The sequence below is a fragment of the Zootoca vivipara genome, chromosome 3 (assembly GCF_963506605.1).
Source record: "Zootoca vivipara chromosome 3, rZooViv1.1, whole genome shotgun sequence".
Taxonomy (NCBI): domain Eukaryota; kingdom Metazoa; phylum Chordata; class Lepidosauria; order Squamata; family Lacertidae; genus Zootoca; species Zootoca vivipara.
Genome location: NC_083278.1, coordinates 8,745,639 through 8,766,655, shown reverse-complemented (window position 1 = coordinate 8,766,655; position 21,017 = coordinate 8,745,639). Strand labels below are relative to the sequence as shown.

At 43.9% G+C, this 21,017-nt stretch overlaps 1 protein-coding gene across 2 annotated transcripts in view; it reads right to left on the bottom strand.

Moving 5' to 3' along the window:
* FOXO1 (forkhead box O1) overlaps positions 1-18,841 on the bottom strand; it is a 57,505-nt gene extending 38,664 nt beyond the window's left edge. For both annotated transcript variants that reach the window (XR_009557292.1, XM_035110210.2), the window contains exon 1: positions 18,048-18,841. Coding sequence is in view for 1 of the 2 variants with exons in the window: in XM_035110210.2 (XP_034966101.1) it covers positions 18,048-18,623 (576 nt within the window). In the remaining variant the exon portion in view is untranslated. The remainder of the gene's footprint in view (positions 1-18,047) is intronic.
* Positions 18,842-21,017: the final 2,176 nt, after the last annotated feature.

Sequence of the window (21,017 nt, the reverse complement as noted above, 5' to 3'; positions counted from 1 at the left end):
CTGGAAAGTTCCCCTGCACTGCAAATTTAAAGGTGTTCTCCTGCAAATTCTGTCAGTTTTATTTATTTCTGTTCAACAAAGACGGAATACAGTGGCACCTCTGGTTACGAGCTTAATTCGTTCCAGAGGTCCGTTCTTAAGCTGAAATAGTTCTTATCCTGAGGCGCGCTTTTACTAATGGGGCCTGCCTTTGGCACGCGATTTCCGTTTACATCCTGGGGCAAAGTTCACAAGGTTAGCGGAGCTTGTAACCTGAAGTGTTCGTAACCAGAAGCATTCGCAACCAGAGGTACCACTGTAATAGCAATTAATAACCTATTAGTCAGCTTTTGTTCCCTCTCAGAAGGGTTTAATTGCTGGCTTTCTTCTATTATTATTTTCTTTTAGAGTGAAATCATGCCATTTTGCTTTTAAATCAATTAAAAAATACAAGGAAATCAGTACATAACCCCCACCCCACCCCCACGTAGGCTAATTAATCATCAATCAATCACTTTTTCCCTAGCCAGGCTGACCAGGAAGCAATACAATTGGCAGACCTGCAAGCCAGAAGCTTTAATTAAAGGTACAGTAACTCTCAAAGCTCCTGTGCTGCTTGGTTTGTCCAGAATGAGTTTATTGTGTGTGTGTGTGTGTGTGTGTGTGTGTGTGTGTGTGTGTGTGTGTTGTTGTTGTTGTTGTTGTTGTTGTTGTTAAAGGCTACTACAAATCGGTTTGTGCACTGGAATGCACAACCACACCATGATGCTCTCAGGGCAGATAAGTGGGGTGCTTGCCACTACCAAGGGAGCCTGGCTGCTGTTCCTTGAGGCATTGGCCAATGCAAGGTGTATACAGCCAGTGCTCCAACTGTATCCTTGCTGCAATAATAATAATAAATTTTATTTATACCCCGCCCTCCCCAGCCAAAACCGGGCTCAGGGCGGCTAACACTAGATACAAAACAATTGATTAAGATAGAACTTTAAAACAAGATTAAATGCAACATTAAAATTAAAATGCAAATTAAAATGCAGCCTCATATGGAAAGGGAAAAGGGAAAGGGAAAGTGGGGGAGGGGATCAAGTTGGGTTCCAGGCCAAAGGCCAGGAGGAACAATTCTGTCTTACAGGCCCTGCGGAAAGAAATCAGGGAGAGAAAGAAATGCCTGGAGACACCGCCAGTTAAGCAGGTAGGGAGAGATTTGCAGGGACCGGCAGCACAGCAGATGCAGAGGGCAGGTGAACAGGACAGAACTGGAGACAAAGCTGGACCACAGTGGAAAGGGGCAGTGTGGGGTCTCCAACCCTGGATTGTCCAGGAATCTGTGGACTGCACTCCCTGTTACAACCATTCACCAATTTTGTCTATGCTGCTTTGCCTCCATGCCCCAATGCCCTCTTCGCCTCCTGCTGAGGTTACTTTTACCCTGCAAACCTCGCCCACCACCACCTTGTTGCCAGTGTTCAAAACTCTAGGCGCATTTTGCAACAGGGAATTTCACTAGTGCAAGCAGTTTCTGAGCTCTGGATAAAATACTGCGCCTAAGATTTCAGATTAAAACTGCAGAGTGGAAGGAAAATAGGACTTATTTCTGACTCCTCACTTCCAGCTACTCTCTAAAGATTGCAAAAGAGACCCCCCCTTAAGAATATTAGGGGGGTGGGCAGGGAATGCCATGTGAAAAATGAATATACTATTTTAGCTGCAGTTCATTCATTTTCAGTTTTGTATTCTTGTTATAAAAAAGCACGCCTAGACATTCCGTTGTTGCGCCCATAACCTTAGTTTAAGGTGCCATTCAGCTCCTGGCTTTAATTATCTCAGTGTCTAACACTGCTTGTTGCTGTCCATGTCTAAGTACCAGCCAAGATTGTGGGTGACTAGTGGGGGCAAGGTGTAGTGCTTTCCAGCTTTGCAGTTGTGCTTAAGGAATCTACCTCTATTTGGCTAGGATTCCTTCAAAGTGGAACTATGAACTCTGCTGAAGGCTGCATATTTTCAACATTTACAATCACAAAAATATTCATGAGTGAGCTCTAGCATTTAAGGATACAGTACGCAGGTGGCCCTGTGGTCTAAACCACTGAACCTAGGGCTTGCCAATCAGAAGATTGGCGGTTCGAATCCCTGCGACGGGGTGAGCTCCCAGCTCCTGCCCACCTAGCAGTTCGAAAGCATGTCAAAGTGCAAGTAGATAAATAGGTACCGCTCCGGCAGGAAGGTAAATGGCGTTTCCGTGCACTGCTCTGGTTCACAAGAAGCGGCTTAGTCATGCTGACCACATGACCCGGAAGCTGTCTTCAGGCAAACACCAGTTCCCTCAGCCAGTAAAGCAAGATGAGCACCGCAACCCCAGAGTCGTCCACGACTGGACTGAACGGTCAGGAATACCTTTACCTTTACATGACACTTTTAATCTGCTGTTCGATGTCAAAATTTTTGGATAATTTTCTTATTGTGTTTAAGGGTAATTTGTTCATTTTATGTATATGATAATTACTCATTTTGAATTTTGGGAGCTTTGAATTTAATTCAGAACAGAAATCCCCCAAACCAATATGGAGGCATAGTGAGACATTAGCCATGGGTATTTTCCAGCCACAAAGGGACACAATAAGATTGTTAATATCCGCTTGATGTGGGTTCCAATGCAAGCTCTCCCCTTTTGCTTTTGGAATTTTTCATTCTTGTTTCTACTCTAATTATCCATACGTACACATTTATTTTTGCCAATACCCTGGACTAGCAGGTTTTTGACTTTTCAATTTGTTTATTTTAAAATCATGTTAATATCACAACTGTAAGCACCCACCCACTAATATAACACACAGTGTGCCATAGCACAATAACTTCAAGGAGAAATTGAGAATATCAGATCATCTGGATCATTAAGTAGCCAGATCTAGCCACAATGAGCCAGTGACCTACTTCTGTTGAAACTTCTCCCTTCTGATTCTGTCCCACATGCCATTAGAAGGCCCCTTAAAGGGTAAATGGGCCCCTGACCGTTAGGTCCAGTTGTGACCGACTCTGGGATTGCAGCGCTCATCTCGCTTTATTGGCAGAGGGAGCCGGCATACAGCTTCCGGGTCATGTGGCCAACATGACTAAGCCGCTTCTTGCGAACTAGAGCAGCGCATGGAAACGTCGTTTACCTTCCCGCCTTACCTTTACCTATTTATCTACTTGCACTTTGACATGCTTTCTAACTGCTAGGTTGGCAGGAACAGGGACCGAACAACGGGAGCTCACCCCGTCGCAGGGATTCGAACCACTGACCTTCTGATCGGCAAGCGTCTAGGCTCTGTGGTTTAACCCACAGAGCCACCATGTCCCTTTTATCACTTAAAGTTGGGTTATACTAAATGTTCCATTTCTTCAAATGACTTCATCGTGGCAACTAAAGGGCTTCCTGTAATCCTGATTTGACCACCACATCTAACAAACTCTCTTCTGAAATAAAGTGTGTGGCTTTAAAAGTACTTGACTTTTCAGTGCTTCAATAACAACAGTTTTAACAAGCTGTTACTATTTCTTTTTAGCGCCATGTTTTTATTGTTTGTGTTACGATTATGCGTATTGTACATCAGCCTTAGCTTCTTTGAAAGATGGGTGGCTTTCCCATAGAAGGCCCCTTAGCTGTTCTCAACACTATAAACTTGTCAGCAGGGAGGCATGGAGCAATCTCGGTGCCAAAGGGAAGGGATCCTTACATCTCCCATGTACCAAGATGGGGGTGGGAAAACAAGTGGATAGTTTTTTTAGAGGGTACACAAGAGATAACTGAGGGGGGCAGGCGAGTGAGCTCTGGTTCTGCTCACACTGACTGCCAACCCCCCCCCCCACTGCCAGCATGTGCCTCTTGCTTACCCCCACCTCCTCCAGAGCAAAAAAGTTGTCCACCCTTGGCTTACAGAGACAAATGTACTAAAATAATCAGTTAATAAAGGAAACAATGGCGAAGAAAAGGAGAAATTTCCATCCAGACTAATGGCAGAAATACCTCATTAATGAGGCGCAAGATTTTCAGCATGAAACCGGAAATGGTGGTGAATGATGAGCTAATCAGAACAAAGAGTGGCAGGTCTCAGGATGCGGTGTAGACTGAGCTGCCTTCTTATGAGACACACCCTGTGTAGCTCAGAGATAAGGAACAGGGCTTGGTTAAAAGAGCAAGATGTTCATTGCCTAAGCAAACTGTGACATTTTCAGGTGCAAACCAGCAGCGTCTGATAGTGCCTTTCAATTCTGTTGACCATCACAGTGTGTGGAAACACATAAAATATATTCCATACTATTCTTTGTGGTTTCTTCCTAGCACTGGAAGTGCATATCAACAACTACTGGTACTCTTTAAAACCATTACTGTCACAATGGGTATGTAGAATCAATGCATTCTTGCAATTGTAGGCAACAACAAACTAGGCAGTTCTGCTTGGGTAAAACCTTGCAAAGAATATGCTTTCCTGAAAATCTCAGGTTTGGATTTCATTCTTTTTATCTAACTTTTATGACTGCAAGGGAAAATCTGAAGAAGTGTGAGCAGCATCTGCTGAGGACCAAGGATAACTCCTGATACCACTCTTCTTTTTGCCCTCTGCTATTCCTGACTGTGACAAAATGATCCAAGTTTTAAAAATACTGGCACAAAATGGAGTAATGGTATAAAAGTGGAAGCATTAAAGAAGAGCTCCTTCCCTCACAAGCAAGAATTACCGTATTTTTCTGTGTATAAGACAATGCTTTTTGCTTTAAAAAAGTTAGGCAAAAATTGGGTGTCGTCTTATACACGGATAGTGAATGCAGGGGGGGGACGTGCGATTAATGGCAGCAGGAGATTGGCAGCGGCGACTGGGCGGGTAATTGGTGGCTGCGCCAAGGCCTGCTGGTGATTGGCTGCGGCTGCGGTAATTGGGCAGGTGATTGGTGGTTGCAACAAGTGGGCGGGTTTGCTGTTGGTGGCGGTAAGCAGGCAGACAATTGGCGGCTGCAACAGGGTGTGCGATCGGCAGTGGCGGGCAAGCGGGTGAGCGATTGGTGGAAGTGACCTCCCCCAACCCCCCCAAAAAAGCTAAACAACTTAATTTCTTAACTTTGGGTTAAAAGAAATAGGAGTCGTCTTATACATGGGGGCATCTTATACATGGAAAAATACAGTACATGGCGTAGAAGACCTCGTGCCGACACTGCATCCTTTCCCCATACTTCTAAATAACTTTATAACTTTCCTCGGCGCTAACACAAACTAAGGACAGAAGCACTGTGATCTGTAGATACAGAGAGTTTTGGAAAAGCACATCTGCTCTACAGCACGTGCCCTGCGCAGATATTCTCATTACGAGCCCTGTAGAAACCATCTCTTTGCATGCAATTAATATTACATTGTCTTAATCCTGGGAATGCAGTAAGAGAATCAGAGAAAGAATACAGCAGAAGTACGTTCTACTAGCCAATGTCCCCAGATCACCCCAAAATCATGCCAAAGTTGTTTTTTTAAGTGGCAGTCTACTTTTGCTAGAATTAATCTAAATGGCAGGTCATTTCTATGCCAGCGGTAGGTGGACAGACAAGAATATTTGTCTCCTTAATCTGTACATGCATTTCTACTATACATGCATCCCAACTAACTTAATCAGCAGGTAAGACATAAGTAACTTTCTGCCAATGAATGAACATACAAAGAACAATCTGGACTTTTTAAGGCTGCAACAGAGGGAGACAGGAAGCAAGGCCACTCAACCAGCTCTGCTGAGAAATCGTAGCCATTTTGCTTCTCCAATTGTTTTCTATCAAGTTGGTTTTTATAATAACTTTGCAGCTTTAAGAACTGGCACATGAGTTTGTTTGTTTTCCTTTTCATCCCTTTTTTCATGCATTTTAGACTGCAAGCCTGAGAACGGGGACTGTCCTGCTTGTTATTGATCCAAGGTAAACCACACAATGAATTTTTACAGATGAAGAACAGGTTAACTTCTATACTTATAAATAAATATCCTGTATTGGAGTTTTACTTTTGCACAAGAAAACAACTGACATGGACAAGATATTTCCACCATGCCATGATCCAGCACACCAATTACTTGGAAACCACAACTATCCATTTCCAAAAGCACAAAACACTATTATACCAATTTAACAGTCATGGCTTCTCCCAAGGAATTCTGGGAGCTGCCTACACTTGGCACTCCCCCTGAAGGAGCAAGCATGCAATCAGAGGTGCTAACTGGGTGCAGCTTTGTAACTGCAGGCCCAGATTGCCTCAGTGACTAAAAACGTTTTTTACTAACTGTGCCTGCACAACGACTATTCCTGGACCGGGAGAGCTTGACCACTGTGGTTCAGGCACTGGCAACTTCAAGACTGGATTACTGCATACTGCAATATACCCTCCCTGAGTGGCTTCTCTTGTGCTTGACCCAGAAACAGCAGTTAGTGCAGGATGCTGTAGCACGATTGCTGACAGGATGAGACCTTGTCAACATATAACACCTCTGCTAAGAGATTCTGCACCGGTTGCTGATTCGTATCAATACATTATTATTATTATTGTATTTTTGTTGCTGATTTGTTACCACACCAAATTCAAGGTGTTACTACTGGTACATAAAGCCCTTAACGGTGTGGGGCCAGCTTACTTGTTTTATTCTCTATGTGCCCATTCAACTGCTTCAATCTGTGGAAGAGGAATTTCTACAGGTGCCATGTAATACATGTTTGCAGTTGTAAGATCAAACTTTTAGTCTGACAGCAACAAGACTTTGGAACTCCCTGCCTATTGACATATGTCTTTTCAGCACCTACTTAAAGCATTTTTAAAGGCAGCCCTATCCAGATGCATAGCTTCTGGCATGTTTTAATCGCTCCACATTTTAATGCTCTCCACATATTTTTAATAGTTTTCAGTAATATCCTTAATATTTATTGTAAACCGCTTACCGGTAGAGGTGTTACAATCAACTGGTACATAATAAATTTTGTTAATAAAATAAATTACGTTCCCCTTTTAGGGCTACAATTCCGTAAGTTGTATAACACTCAATCTTTCTTCCTATCTTTCTACTATAAGAATTGTAGTTCTGTGAGGAAAATGAATGTTTCGTTACTACTCTCAGCACCCTCACCAAACCACAGAATCCTTTGGGGGAAGCCATGACTGTTAAAGCGGCACAATAGTGCTTTAAACATGTAGTGTGGATGTGGTCCACTTCTCTGTGTAGTTATCAAGATCTTCCACCACTCAAACTATTTGTTAAAAGGTTACCCCATTATGAAATTGCAAAGTAAAGAAAAACAGGCAGTGTGTCCTCCTAATAGCTCCATCCTACACAGACAACTTACTGGTTCTCCTTAATTTGGCCTAGTTAAAAAGTATTATTTCTGGGTCAGACCTTTATTAAGTACCAGCCAGATTATCTAACCTTTCTCTTAGAAGACCAGTCAGCCCAGCCATCTATCCTTTAGTTTCCCTACTTGTTTTCCTCCCAGACTTCCAGTTTCCTTGTCTGCCTGGCTCCTTGCTGCTCTCATGAATGTCCCTTCCAGCCTCTTCCAGATGGGCACCCCAGCTTGAACATTTGTACAGTATACCATTTTGTGTTATATTTGTGGCCCTGCTTCCATTTCTGTCTGAGTCCTCCCATGGGATCTTCACCAGTGCTCCTCCAACCCAAACCTTTCAGGTCTCTTACTCGAAGCACCCCATGTGTCCATATGTCTACAGCCCTGTGCCAACATCAATTAAAATCACAAATTTCAAAATACATCTATGTCAAGTCTTTACTTTGCATTTAAACTGGTTATTAGGGAGGAACAAAATGAATGGGAGTGTTCTACATTGATTAGTTTCCTTGTAGCACCACTTAATTGCACTGAGGAAGTGTTTTAAATGTCATGAGGAGTTTCTGTACTAGAACTCTTGCTTTTCTAAAATTACCTGGATGTGGAATTTCAATGGAGGGTTCACACAGCACTTAAGATGCTGTTACATATCACCAACCAACGCTCTTCTCCTAGCCAAGGCCCTTCTATAATGTCTACTCATAAGTAAGCTCCAGTCCCCAAAGGTCCTTTCTAATCTCATTGAAAGGTGCAGCCAGTTTTACTGCTTCCTGGTGATTCAGATCAGATAAGTAACAAATAGCCTCTGATTTGACCCTTGAAAAAGCCTATATAATTATCTCAATATCAGTTTCTTCTCCCGTGAAGGCGAGGGCGGGTGATTTCCTCTCATTCTGGGGTGTCAAAACTGCACTATGTAAAGCATTATTTTACTATTAAAAATAATTAGAGGAAGATCAATAAAGCTCCCCACCCTGCCAAAAAAGAAATACGGACATCTGGGGAATCTGAGAAGCTATTCAAGGGTCAAATCAGAATATATTTGTCAGTAACTCCCCCAGCCCAGAACACACACACCCCCAAAAACCATAAAAGCAGGCTGTGATCTTGTAAAAAAAATGCATAGTACGGATATCAGATTTGCAGAATTTCTTTAGCCTGGCTGGTTAAAGTACAAACATTTAACCTTATTTAAATAATCCACTTTAACAACTGTACATTTACCAGCCCTTTGAAGGAAAGCAGCCAAATGGCACAATGCGTTTTCTTTTCTCTCTCCCCACACCTAGCAATACCTGAATGCCCATCTTGACCCTTCCTATTCAGAGAAGCAGTGCTATTGCCACCATGTGCTCAACAAGTGCCTGGGCTCTGACACTCTGCATCCGTGGGCTGGCAGATACCGGTATCTAGAGCCAGGAGAGGGACAAGAGCACCACGTGCAGTTGTCACATAACTGCAATATATCCCCCTAGCTAGAAACAGTGCAGTGGAACTATCCTGACAGGCTCTAAACTGCTGAGCAGGCACATAAAGGTAGCATCACTACAGTAGTACCGTAGGTAGCAAGTGGGAAATGAGGAACAGTCAGAAGAAATAGAATGGGGAAGGTGGAGGCAGAATCAGGAAATGGTCTGAGGGCACAGGATGCAGCCATCTTACTTAAGCTAAGCAAGCCTGGGTCTGGATGAGAAACAACCCCAGAATCCCATGTATACCATCTTGAGTTCCGTGATGGAGGAAAGGCAGAACTTAAGTCTACTAAATTAATCAAATAAAAAAGAAAGCATTTTAAAAATTGCCTCTGAACAATTATGGGATGCTGATGGTATGTATTTCTTCCAGATCACAACCTCTTCAGTTGTTGTTGTGTGTGTAAAATAGTGATCGCCTTTGCAATTGCATCAGTACTGCATAACTGGCTGAAGAGTTCTGCAAGAACATACAGGGCAAAACCAGAAAGATGTCATACAGAACAAGAACACCATCAACTGGAATTGATTAGATCATTGCCTGAAGGCTGACGCAGTTCATCACCCCACAAACCACTGTTATTTATTTGTTGACCACGTGTTCAAAAACTTTCCTACAACATGTTCAGGAAGGTATACACAAGATTCTCTCATTTCACCCCCAACATTATCCCTGCAAAACATATTAGGCAGTGAGTTGCTCAAGCCCACCCACTCATGGTAACTGCTGTCGCACAAGAAGACATGTAGAAGTGAACAGCCAGTGTCACAGGAATATTTAGGGCCATAAAGATAAGCAGAAAACACCACTCAAGATTTTCTCTACAGTTTAGACTGATACAAGTTTTAAACCCTCTTCTTACAGAAAGCTGGGAGATAATCTGGAAAAGAAATTAGCAAGGGGGGGGATTCTAAGGTCTCTTGAACGTATTGAACTACGTTGTCCCCATTTAAGGCCCCTGAATTGTGTTGTTGACTTCAGTTCTACCCATTATGACACAGAATGAAAGCTGCTATTAGCACTGCAGCTTTTCAAGTTGTGCAGCAGCAGACAGGTGTCAAAATCACATTTGTGTCCTCATTCTAATTAACACCCTCCATCATGATTTCCAGATAGAGAGCAGTTTCCTAAACAAGACTGTCTTGTCGATCTTATTCTACAACTAACTTGTCGATCTTATTCTACAACGTGACAGTAAATAATACAGAAACACTACCCCTGTATTATTATTATTATTTAAGTTGAAAACATTCTTCTATTTTGTAGCTTTAGATTTAGACTTATTCAGCGTTCTGTGGTTTGTACTACATCGATAAAGAGGATGTAAAGTAACTTTGGAAAGCAGTGTAAAGAAATTAAACTCTAGAGATGTACAACTTATATTAAAATGAAGAAACATCACACTGTTACTTGTTTCTAAAATCAGAAACAAACACTTCTTTGCTTTTCGTCTGTTTTTCATATCTAGAGAGAAAGTGGGTATTCAATAACACATTCCTTATTCCAGCCTTGTGCGTAAGCCAGCATTAGCCTTGTAGCCACAGGCAACAAAGAACTGCCTGCAGGGAAGTGCATGGAATTCCACCCAGGTGAGTAAGAGGGTTGGTGGGAAGACTGGCAGAGCAGTCTACCCCTCCACTGCGCACGCTCACGAGCACACACACATGCACAGAAATCAAACAAGCTGCCAACCGAGGGCTAAGCAATTTACCAGAACATTCTTAGTAAACTCTTCAAATGGACTAAGACTCTGCTTTTAGATCTTAAAATTCCCTACAAGACTACCCTCTCCTCTTGGCACTATCTTTGTACTAAATCCTACACTATAAATATGCCACATCAATGTAATTGTGGGTAGACCAAGTTCCCTAAATTTTGGTTGGCCTTGGTTGTGAGTCATTTTGTAGTCACCACCAATGGCAACCACACGAGTAAGAAAATAAGAAGAGCCTGTTGATCATGCCAAAGGCCCATCTAGTTCAGACTCCCTAGACTAGGACTATGGAAGCCCGGCAGCAGAATCTGTGTGCAACAGCATTCTCCCCACCTGGGAATTCCCACCAACTGGAATTCAGATTGCGGTATCCTGCCTCCAACGGTGGAGACAGAACACAGCCATCTTGTCTAGTTTCCACAGATAGTCTTATCCTTGATGTATTTGTGTACAGTAATCATCTTTTAAAGCTATCCATACAGTCAGCAATCTCTATCTCTAGTGGGAGCAAATTCCATAATTTAAGTACGTGCCTTGTGAAAAAAAGTACTTGTTCTCTCCCACTCTGGAGGCTAGGACCCGAATCAATGGATTCAAGTTACAAGAAAGGAGATTCTGCCTAAGCATCAGGAATACCGGTAACTTTCTGACAGTAAAAGCTGTTCAACTGTGGAATTGACTTCCACAAGAGGTGCCGACTCTCCTTCCATGGAGGTTTTTAAGAAGAGGTTGGATGGCCATCTGTCATGTATGATCTACTGTAATTGAGATTCCTGTATTGCAGGGGGTTGGACTAGATGACCCTCGGGTCCCTTTCCAACTCTACAATTCTATGATTCTATACTTTTCTTTGTCCTGAAATTTCCAACATTCAACTTCACCAGATGTCCCAAAGTTCTAGTGTTATGAGACAGGGAGAACAATTTTTCTCTGTCCACTTCCTCCACAATTTTATAGACCTCTTAGGTCTCTTTGTCTTTTCTGTAAACAAAAAGCCCAAATGTTGTTAAAACTTTCCTCTTTTCCTTCATCCCCTTGTTCATTTTGGTTGCCCTTTCCAGAACCTCCTCTTCCCCAAAGCCTTCTAGACACAGAGATGGAAAAAGCAGGGTGCCATATGCCCTCCTCTTTCTAAATTAATTTGCCATCTCCCATCAGTTTCTCCAAGAGTAGCATGTGCACAGCACATCTCCATGCAAGTTAAAGGAGTACAAGGCATCTGCCTTCAGTCAATATCTTGCTTGCAAGGCAGGGGGAGACTTGATCCGGCAAAGGAGGTAGCCTTTGCCACAACCCGAGGTATGATTTGTGTGATACATCTTCTACTGCTGTATAGCCTATTTCGAATGTGACTATGCAATGGGGACTTAGCAAAATGTGTTCACATGACATCTGCATATCCTGTTATGCAACTGCTCTATCTGCATCTTAATAAACCATAGAGCAGGCATAGGCAACCTTGGCTCTCCAGATGTTTTGGAACTACAAATCCCATGATCCTTAGCTAACAGGGCCAGTGGTCAGGGATCACGGGAGTTGCAGTTCCAAAACATCTGGAGAGCCAAGGTTGTCTATGCCTGCCATAGAGGAAGGTGTGGTGGAGCTGTACCACTCACCTGACCTCCCTCCAGCCGAGTTGCTGCTATATACTGGGACAGAGTGCAGGAGAGGCAAAATAAATAAAAGTGATAAGGTCAGTATGGTGCAAGCATGCTGGTGAAGCCAATCTGGCACTCCTGCCCCTGTATTCGCATTGTGCCAACCACACTGACCCATGTGCTGCTCTGGTTTGCCAGAAGCGGCTTTGTCATGCTGGCCACATGACCTGGAAGCTATACGCCAGCTCCCTCGGGCCAATAACGCGAGATGAGCGCCACAACCCCAGAGTCGGTCACGACTGGACCTAATGGTCAGGGGTCCCTTTACCTTTACCTTACTGTGCAATTGTATTTCACTAGCACAGATTAAGTAGATAACAGATTTCTAATTAAGGTTTAAATAACTGCTATCAATCTCAGTCCCTCCCGGCAGCCTGAAACACAGGGACCACTACCGGACTACAATTCAAGGTTGTTGTAAACTACTCATTCTCTCAACACCTCCTCCTCCCACTAGCCAAGCCTGCAATATGGAGATAACAATGAACTATGCCCAACCTACAACACTGACACAGTATCTCTAAGCCTCACCCTCATCTTCGATATAGGAATAACAACACTGGGCAGCTTACTTTTCTGTTCCTAGTACAAGACGTGTTTGTACAGCATTTTTTTTTAAACAACAACAACAACAACAACAACAAATGTTTTCCCATACAAGACGGCAGTTTGAAGGAGTATAAATTTATTGCTTTGATTCTACTTTGGGGTGGGGAAAACAATCCAGCCAAATCACTGCCAAGTCCTTGTTTCCTGTGAGCAGCTGTCACTTTTTCCACTCTAATGAGAGAGATACAGTATAGGCAAAGCGTCAAAAAGTAACCAGGAAACCCAGTTTGCAGACAAAGGAATTATCAGCAGAGCACTTTCTTATGTATATGCCTCTGGCATATGCAGAAAACATGCAGATGGGAAAAGGGATTCATGGCTCACTTCACACTGGGATTTAAAGACACTTGGAAGCAATGAAAGATCCTCAGCACTCTGAGGTGTCTCCAAAGCCTGATGTGAAGCGAGAGACTGACTCCTCCCTTCCTGCAAGTTCTCCATAAAAACTATTAAATAAATAAAAATAGTTTGTCAGAATACTCGCAGGACAAGAAGGGTCTGTGTCTCCTGTCCAGTATAAAGTGAGAGATTCTTCCCCCTTTTCAAGTTATTTGCAGTGTGTATGTGGGGAGAGACACACAGAGAACGGAAAAGGGCTCTCACTTTGTGTTGGGCAACCAGAGACAGATGGCTCAGTTCAGATTCACGGCTGGCACCTGCCAAACACATTTATGGACTCCCAAAACAGTCTTGCTGCCAGGGTGGCAACAACCATATTGCCATTAAAAATAATAATAACCAGGGAGGTGTGTGTTCTAGCAATGGAAACAGATCATAGCCTTCTATGACTAAAGTAAGCACCCTTTTCTTTTCAAATGGTGCTTATGAAAAAAAAATAGAGAAATGTCAGTGTGCTTAAGAGGCACCAAAGAAGAGAACTGAGCCTCTAATGTTGAGGGGAGGGGAGGTTCATATTGCCCACTGAACACTGAGAAAATAGAAATTTTCAGACAACAGAACCAATTCCTTAAGGGTAATGTCAGGAGCCCTCATAACTGGAGAGTAACTGGTTTTATTGCACAACCTCCCTTCCATTTAGAGAAAAAAATATGAAATACCTAAAACTAATATTCAGGTATTGATATTCCTGTTTTGGCAACCAGTTATAATCCTGCCTCATTTTTCTGTCCAGAGAAACAAGTAAAACTAGATTACTAGGTTCTACTTAACCAGAATTCACATAAATGCCACTAGGAATGGATAATTGTTTTTGACTAATGATAAAAGACATAATAAATTTAAAAAATTGTCCAGTAGCACCTTAGAGACCAACTACCTGTAAGTTAGTCCTGGGTATAAGTTTTCGTGTGCATGCACCCTTCTTCAGATATACAAGAACGTAGGATTGCTAAACTTAGATTATGCAGATTTCAATCACTGCACTTCCTGACAAGATTCAACTGGTGCAGATAATTCACAAACAGTACAAGCAGACAGTTCTCATTGGGATGTGTTATTGTTTTTGGGCTCTGGCCCACAGAAGCTTATCCCATCTATTAGCTTTTAAAGATGCCACAAAATATACAGTACTGTATAACCAAATGTGTTTTAGCATTCCTTTCTCCACCTCCCTTTACAACTGTAGAATTTAACAAACAAACAAAAAGTAAAGAAAATCTTCTTAAAATAATTGTGAGGAACTTGCTTAACAGAAATCTAAAACAAGTGCAAATTTAAAATGTTAACTTCCTGGGGGGTGGGGTGGAAATCACATTAAGGTATGGATTGGTGCCTGCTTGTAGGCATATAAGACAGATGGTTAGGGGGCACCTGCCATCAACAGAAAAATAAGAGGCAAGTTCAACTGATGACACTACAGGTGATTACAATAAAACAGCACACAACTGATGGAAGCGATAGGGCAGTGCTCTCATTAGAAAAGCAATATATGACTAATCATAAATCATAAAAGGGGCAAATTCTACTCTGACTTATTAAGGAATGCAACCATCTCATAAATATGAGACAATACTACAAAGCTTAAGGACATCTACTTTGCTGAAAGTGTATGAGTGTAGAAAACATTTGCTGTTTATGATCATGCAAACATGTGCACTGTATCTTAGAGGTTAGCATCAAGCAGCACTCCTGTGAACTACCGTAAGTTAGTAGGAGGTTCAATATGCTTGCAAGCAATAGAAAAACTACAAAGTACTTTTCTATCCATCTAGTAAAGTTTCATAGCTTCCTAAGACTCCCATTTTTCATTAAAATAAGCAGGCATTTAAAGCTCCTAGAGAGAAGCTCTCAAGAGAAGCTACAAATCTTTCTTTTGAATGCATCATCATTTCTAAGTCTGTATACTACAACAATTTGTCAAAGGCAGGTTTCACATCAAGGATGAAAATGGCAGAATGCAAATTGTGTAGAATCAGCCCAAGTCCAGCTTTAGTTTGGCATCAATAAAGTGTGTGCCTAATTAGATGCAGTCTGCCAGTACAGGAAGCACTGAGTTATGTAGCAATCAGCAGCAAATGCCTTGCTTAGCTTTACCATATGACACAGTATTTACCGGGGTAAACACCTACATTTTATCCTAACCCAGTAAAAAATCTATTTTTTCCGCAAGGGAAAACTCATACATACCAACCTGGCTATCAATACATGCAGCATTGTTATGTGATCATATAATGTAAATAACAGGTGAATAAATTAAATTTGGGGCTGTGCACATAAAAAAATTAAACCCGCAGAAGTGTTGATATATGTAGCTTAATATTGACCACTGAATATCTGCTTGTGAACTCTCTCAAAGCTGAGTCAAGTGGGCTTCCCTATTCCCTCTTACTGAAACAGAAAATCTTTGGCAGGATTTATTGCATTTCTAAGTACTGTTGCTGGAGTTGCAGCCCAACCAGCAGCTCAACAGAAAAAGTACATCACACAGTTAGCTTATCTGAAAATGGAAACTTGATTTCTAAAGCTTAGCTAACACACTGCTAAACAGTCATGGCATTAACTCAGCCAATAATTAGTTTCATATGTGGGGTACTAAGTGAAAAGCACCTCATTAGCAACTAGGGTTTTTTTTTTCTCTGAAAGAGTGGGGGAGGGGTGAAAAGGCCAATACAGTGGAACCTCGGTTTATGAACACCTCGGTTTATGAATTTTTGGTTTATGAACATCGCGGACCCATCTGGAACGGATTAATTCATTTTCCATTACTTTCAATGGGAAAGTTCGCTTCAGTTTATGAACACTCCAGTTTATGAACAGACTTCCGGAACCAATTACACCCATGCTTCAGTTTATGAACGCTTCAGTTTAAGTACTCCGCGGACCCATCTGGAACGGATTAATCCACTTTCCATTATTTTCAATGGGAAAGTTTGCTTCAGTTTATGAACGCTTCAGTTTAAGTACCCCGTGGACCGTCTGGAACAGATTAATCCACTTTCCATTACTTTCAATGGGAAAGTTCGCTTCAGTTTATGAACGCTTCAGTTTATGAACAGACTTCCGGAACCAATTGTGTTCATAAACCGAGGTACCACTGTACTTCATTTTCCTCTTCCAAATGAAATGCTACCAAATCTCACTGCCCAATATGCAGCTTACTCACATTCCTCCTTTTCTTCTGGAGTTGGTAAGTGAAAGGATCACAGCACAACCAAAGAGCAGTTTGGCACAGAGATTGCCAATTACTTATCCTTAGCATATTGGGTCAGTTATATGCCTCCTTTTTATTTACAGTTATCTGACATCTATTGCCAATCTCCAGTAATTTTGCTTAGTGTATTAATTTAGATTGTCCCTATTTTGGCAATAAATAAATGCCAGAGAAAACCACTTAACCACCTGTGCTCTGTTCAATACACTAGATCCCTCACTAGCCAATGAGCAGTTCAGGGCCCAACAGAAGCTATTCAGCCACAAAATAAATACAGCAAGCAACTTCCTCTGTAAGGAAGATTAAAAGGTCAAGTATCCCAACGTGTTTTACTTTATACCAGGGGATATCTATACAAAGATACATTATTAGTAAATGAGTGTGTGGCAACTGTTTCCTTAGTAAAATAAGTTTAGACTTTTTCAGAGACAGAAATTGTTCTATTCATTTATACTACTGTGTAGTCTCTCAAAGCTAGCTGCGCAGAAATTAACATGCATTTCCTGGCAATGGCTACCATCAGAACAGAATTCAGAAAAGAAGCAATATGCATCTGTCTTGGTGAGACCAACTTAATAATGTGGGTGTGGAGAGTTTTTATATATAAACTTAGCAGTACTTAGTTTATCTTTTGGTTGCTGTATTATTAACCCTGTTAATATTGTTTTATAGATTATAAATGCTGAATTGATTTGTTAATCATGTGCTGTGACTTTTGCTTTAATTTTGATGTTTAGCTTTAGTTTTGTTAACATCTTTTTATAGATTGCAATTGTTTTACCAACAATTTGTTAATTCTATATGATTTATGCTGTATTTGTGATGTTCAATTATGGTCTATCATGTTGTTGTTGTTAAGCCGCTTTGATGTTCATTTGAATGACAAGCGGCACAGAGTTGTCATAAATCAATCAAAAGCAGGATACCAACCTCGAATATGTTCACACATCTACACCCATCACATATTCAATCTGCTATCTATGGCTTTAGCCCAACAGAGCAATAAGCTACCTCCTCCTGAGCTGCCCCAGAGCCTCCCCAAACTCTACCCAAGTAGGATCGAATCACCGTCACTTTTAAGGGCCTCTCAAATCTGCCAGAGGAAATGACACAGCTCGAACTTGCAGCCAGCTGTGCACCGAGTTACACATCCAGCTCGACCAACTTTGACAAAGGCAGGAAGGCACAAAACTATCTGGGGACCGGCCGTCTACTCGGATACACCAAAGTGCTTAGCAGTCTCCCACGTCCCAGAGCCGGGGGGGGGGGGTTAGAACACGCCAAGCCATGCAGACCGAAAACACGGGCAAACCAACCCCACATAACCAACCCCCTCGGCCTGGGCATGCCCTGGCGTCAGGATGCAAGTGGCGCAGAGGGAAAAGGCGATGCAGGCGGACGAGCCGGCAATTCCGAGGGTCTGCCGGGGTGGCGGCGAGGAAAAGGGGAGGCAAAATCCTGCCGTGCGTTCTTCACCTTCACCCTCCCCTTTGCTGCCCTATCAACGCGGACCGTCGAGGAGGGAGGCAGAGCTTGCGCCCGTCCACTTTCCCTGCTGCACGCCAAAGCAAACTTTGCAAACTTTTTTTTTTTTGCAAAAATAAAAATAAAATCGCCCCGTTTTACCCGCCCGGCAAACCACCACCACCCCGCGCTTGCTGACCTTCCACCCGGCGGAGCTGTTGCTGTCGCCCTTGTCCTTGAAGTAGGGCACGTTCTTGACCATCCACTCGTAGATCTGGGACAGCGTGAGCCGCTTCTCCGGGGCGCTCTCGATGGCCTTGGTGATGAGGTCCGCGTAGGACAAGTTGCCCCAGGCGTTGCGCCGGGACGAGCTGCTCTTGCGGGGCGCCGACGCCGAGGCCAAGGCCGGGCCCGACTGCTGCTGCTGCTGCGGGTGCTGCTGCTGCTGCGGGTGCTGGAGGCACGGGAAGTCTCCGCAGAGGCAGCCTCCCGGGGCGCCCAGGTCGGCGGCGGCCGCCTCGAAGCCCTCTCCGCCGCCGCCGCCAGCCTCCAGCAGGCTGAGCAGGTCTCCTCCGGGCGACGAGCCGGCGCACAGGGCCGCGGCCACCCGCCCGCAGCGGGGCGGAGAAGCGGCCCTGCCCGGGGTCGGAGCCGGAGTCTGCCCCGGGCTGGGCGGCGCGAGCTCCGGGCGGGGCAGCGGCCAAGTGCAGGAGCGCGGGCGAGGCAGCGGCTGGAAGTCGGGGTCCGTCTCCACGGGCTGAGGAGCCTCGGCCATGGCGGGAAACGAAGAAGGCGGCAACGACGACGGAGGAGAAGGAGAGGCAGTGGCGTCTTCTTCCCTCGCTCGGCCTCCTGTTGCGCCTCCTCGGAAAAGCAGCTCCCCTCAGCAGCAGCCGCGCTCGCCTCTCTCGCGGACTAGCGGGCCGGCGCTGACACAACAAGCGCCTCCACTCCCGACTACCTCCCCGGGGCCGCCCCTTTTGCCCCGAGGCGAGGGACGCGGCCTCGAGGGCGGCCCGAAACGCCCCCTGGAGGCGCTGCTCTGAGGCGGAGCCTGGAGGCGGCAGCGCTTTCCCGCTCCTGGGAGGGGAAAGCGCCCGTCGGCCCCGCTGCTTTGCTGAGGGGAAGCGGCGCTGAGAGAGTCGCCCGCGACGCCGGGCGGGGGAACCAAACAGGGCAAAGCCCGCTTCCCCGGCCGACCCTTGCTTGCTTTCCTACCCTTCGAGGAAGTTGGGGGGGATAGTACACACGTGTGCGCGTTAACGTCGGTTGCGTGTGAGTGAGTGTGAGTGACGGTGGGGTTAGGATGTGGTTGCTGCGGCCGTGGAAGCGAGCGAGATTTCGGCAGGCAGGATGCGAGAGGGCGGAGGGCGCAGCGGAAAGAGCGCGAGCGCGCGGAATCCCGGGGCAGGGCACGCTGAGCGGGAGAAGAAGGTGCGCTAGGGTGGGGTCCCCAGGGTGAGCCGACTTCAGTTACCTATTATTTGTTTGTACTTGTATTTATCCACGTCAGATTTTTATACCAACTTTCTTCATAGCTCCTTGGGTAGTTTACAGATGGTATAAATAAATCTTTTTTAAAAAAATAAATAAATTTTACTTATTTATTGCATTTATATTCCACCTTTTCATCCATTTCAAGGTGGTGTGCATAGTTTACCGCCGCCCCCCAATTTAATCCTAACAACAACCCTGTGAGGTGGGCACAGCTGAGAGGCCATGGACAGCTGTAGCTGCCAAGTTTTCCCTTTTCTCACGAGGAAGCCTATTCAGCATAAGGGAATTTCCCTTAAAAAAGGGATAACTTGGCAGCTATGTGGACGGCCCTTCATCACCTAGTGAGCTTAATGGCCAAGTAGGGGTTTGGACCCCAGGTCTCAGCTTGACGCTAACCACTATACCACCCTGGCTCTTGACCAGTGCTGTTTTTCTAGAGAAAGAGATGCCGTAATTGACCGTGAACACCTCTCGTTCTCTTAGAATGGCAGTGGTCCAGTATGGTTTCAAATTGGATGGGGGGGAACATGCGTTGAGATTCCTGCATTGCAGGGGGTTGGCTTTGAGGACCCTCATTTTCCCTTCCAACTCTATTATTCTACAACATTATTAAAAATTAACAGTGCAACCAACACAACCAATGCAAACGAACTTGAAGCACACTAAAAACGTAACTAAAAATAAAAGGGGGGATTTTTAAAAAGCTCTTTAACAAGGGCCCCAAAGTCTGAAATCTGAGTGCTAGACAACCCTCTCTGGGGAGGGCTTTTCACAACTAAGGTGCCACTACTGAAAAGGCCCCCGTTCCTTAGTAACTACCTGCCTCGCCTCATTTGGTGAGTGACCACATTTTCCACTCCCTGAAGTTTCCAGGCTGTCTTCACAACCTCCCTGAGCACACATTATGTAAAATAGTATCATCTAGAGGTCATCAAGGTGAGAATGACAGTGGGGAGATTGCTATCTTCCAGCAGTGGATGTAACTGGCTCACAGTAACCCTGTGTGACAGGTTAGGCTGAGAGAGAAATAGACAACTGGCCTAGTGAGCTTCATGGTTGTGTAAAGATTTCAACTATATTTTCTTCCCCTTACTTCACTTTTTTTAAAAAGAATTACGGTATTAGTGTTCCACCATATAAATGTAAGGCTATGCACACTTAGCAGGATGCAAGAACCATTGAAGTCAGGTTAACAATGCAGCAGGTTGTGTTGCCATTGTGTCACTTTCCACAAAGGAAAAAACAAACACAAGTTTACACGCAAAAAATTTAAACCAGCAACTGAAGAAATATTTTTTTTAGTTGATTATATTACTAATGTAATATAATTACATTAGTTGGGGCTGTTTTTGGGGGGGGTAGGGGAAAACTGTATTTGTTTGCTTGTATTTGATTATATGCTGTTCTTATATTCAACAAATAAAATATTTTTAAAAAAAGTTTACAAAAAAGAATAGCAATTCCCTGGTTCCAAGCTTACAAGTCACTAGCTGTTCCAATAACCACACCACACCTAGGTATGTGCTGAATAAATGGGGAGGCAGGGGAGAAATCCAGTGTTTTAAATGGCATCGATTGAACAGTTAATGGAAGCATGTCCCCCTGAATGTCACGCGTTCAGTGGCTTGGGGATGGAACCACTCATTTGATACTGAAACTACAGTAGAGTTGG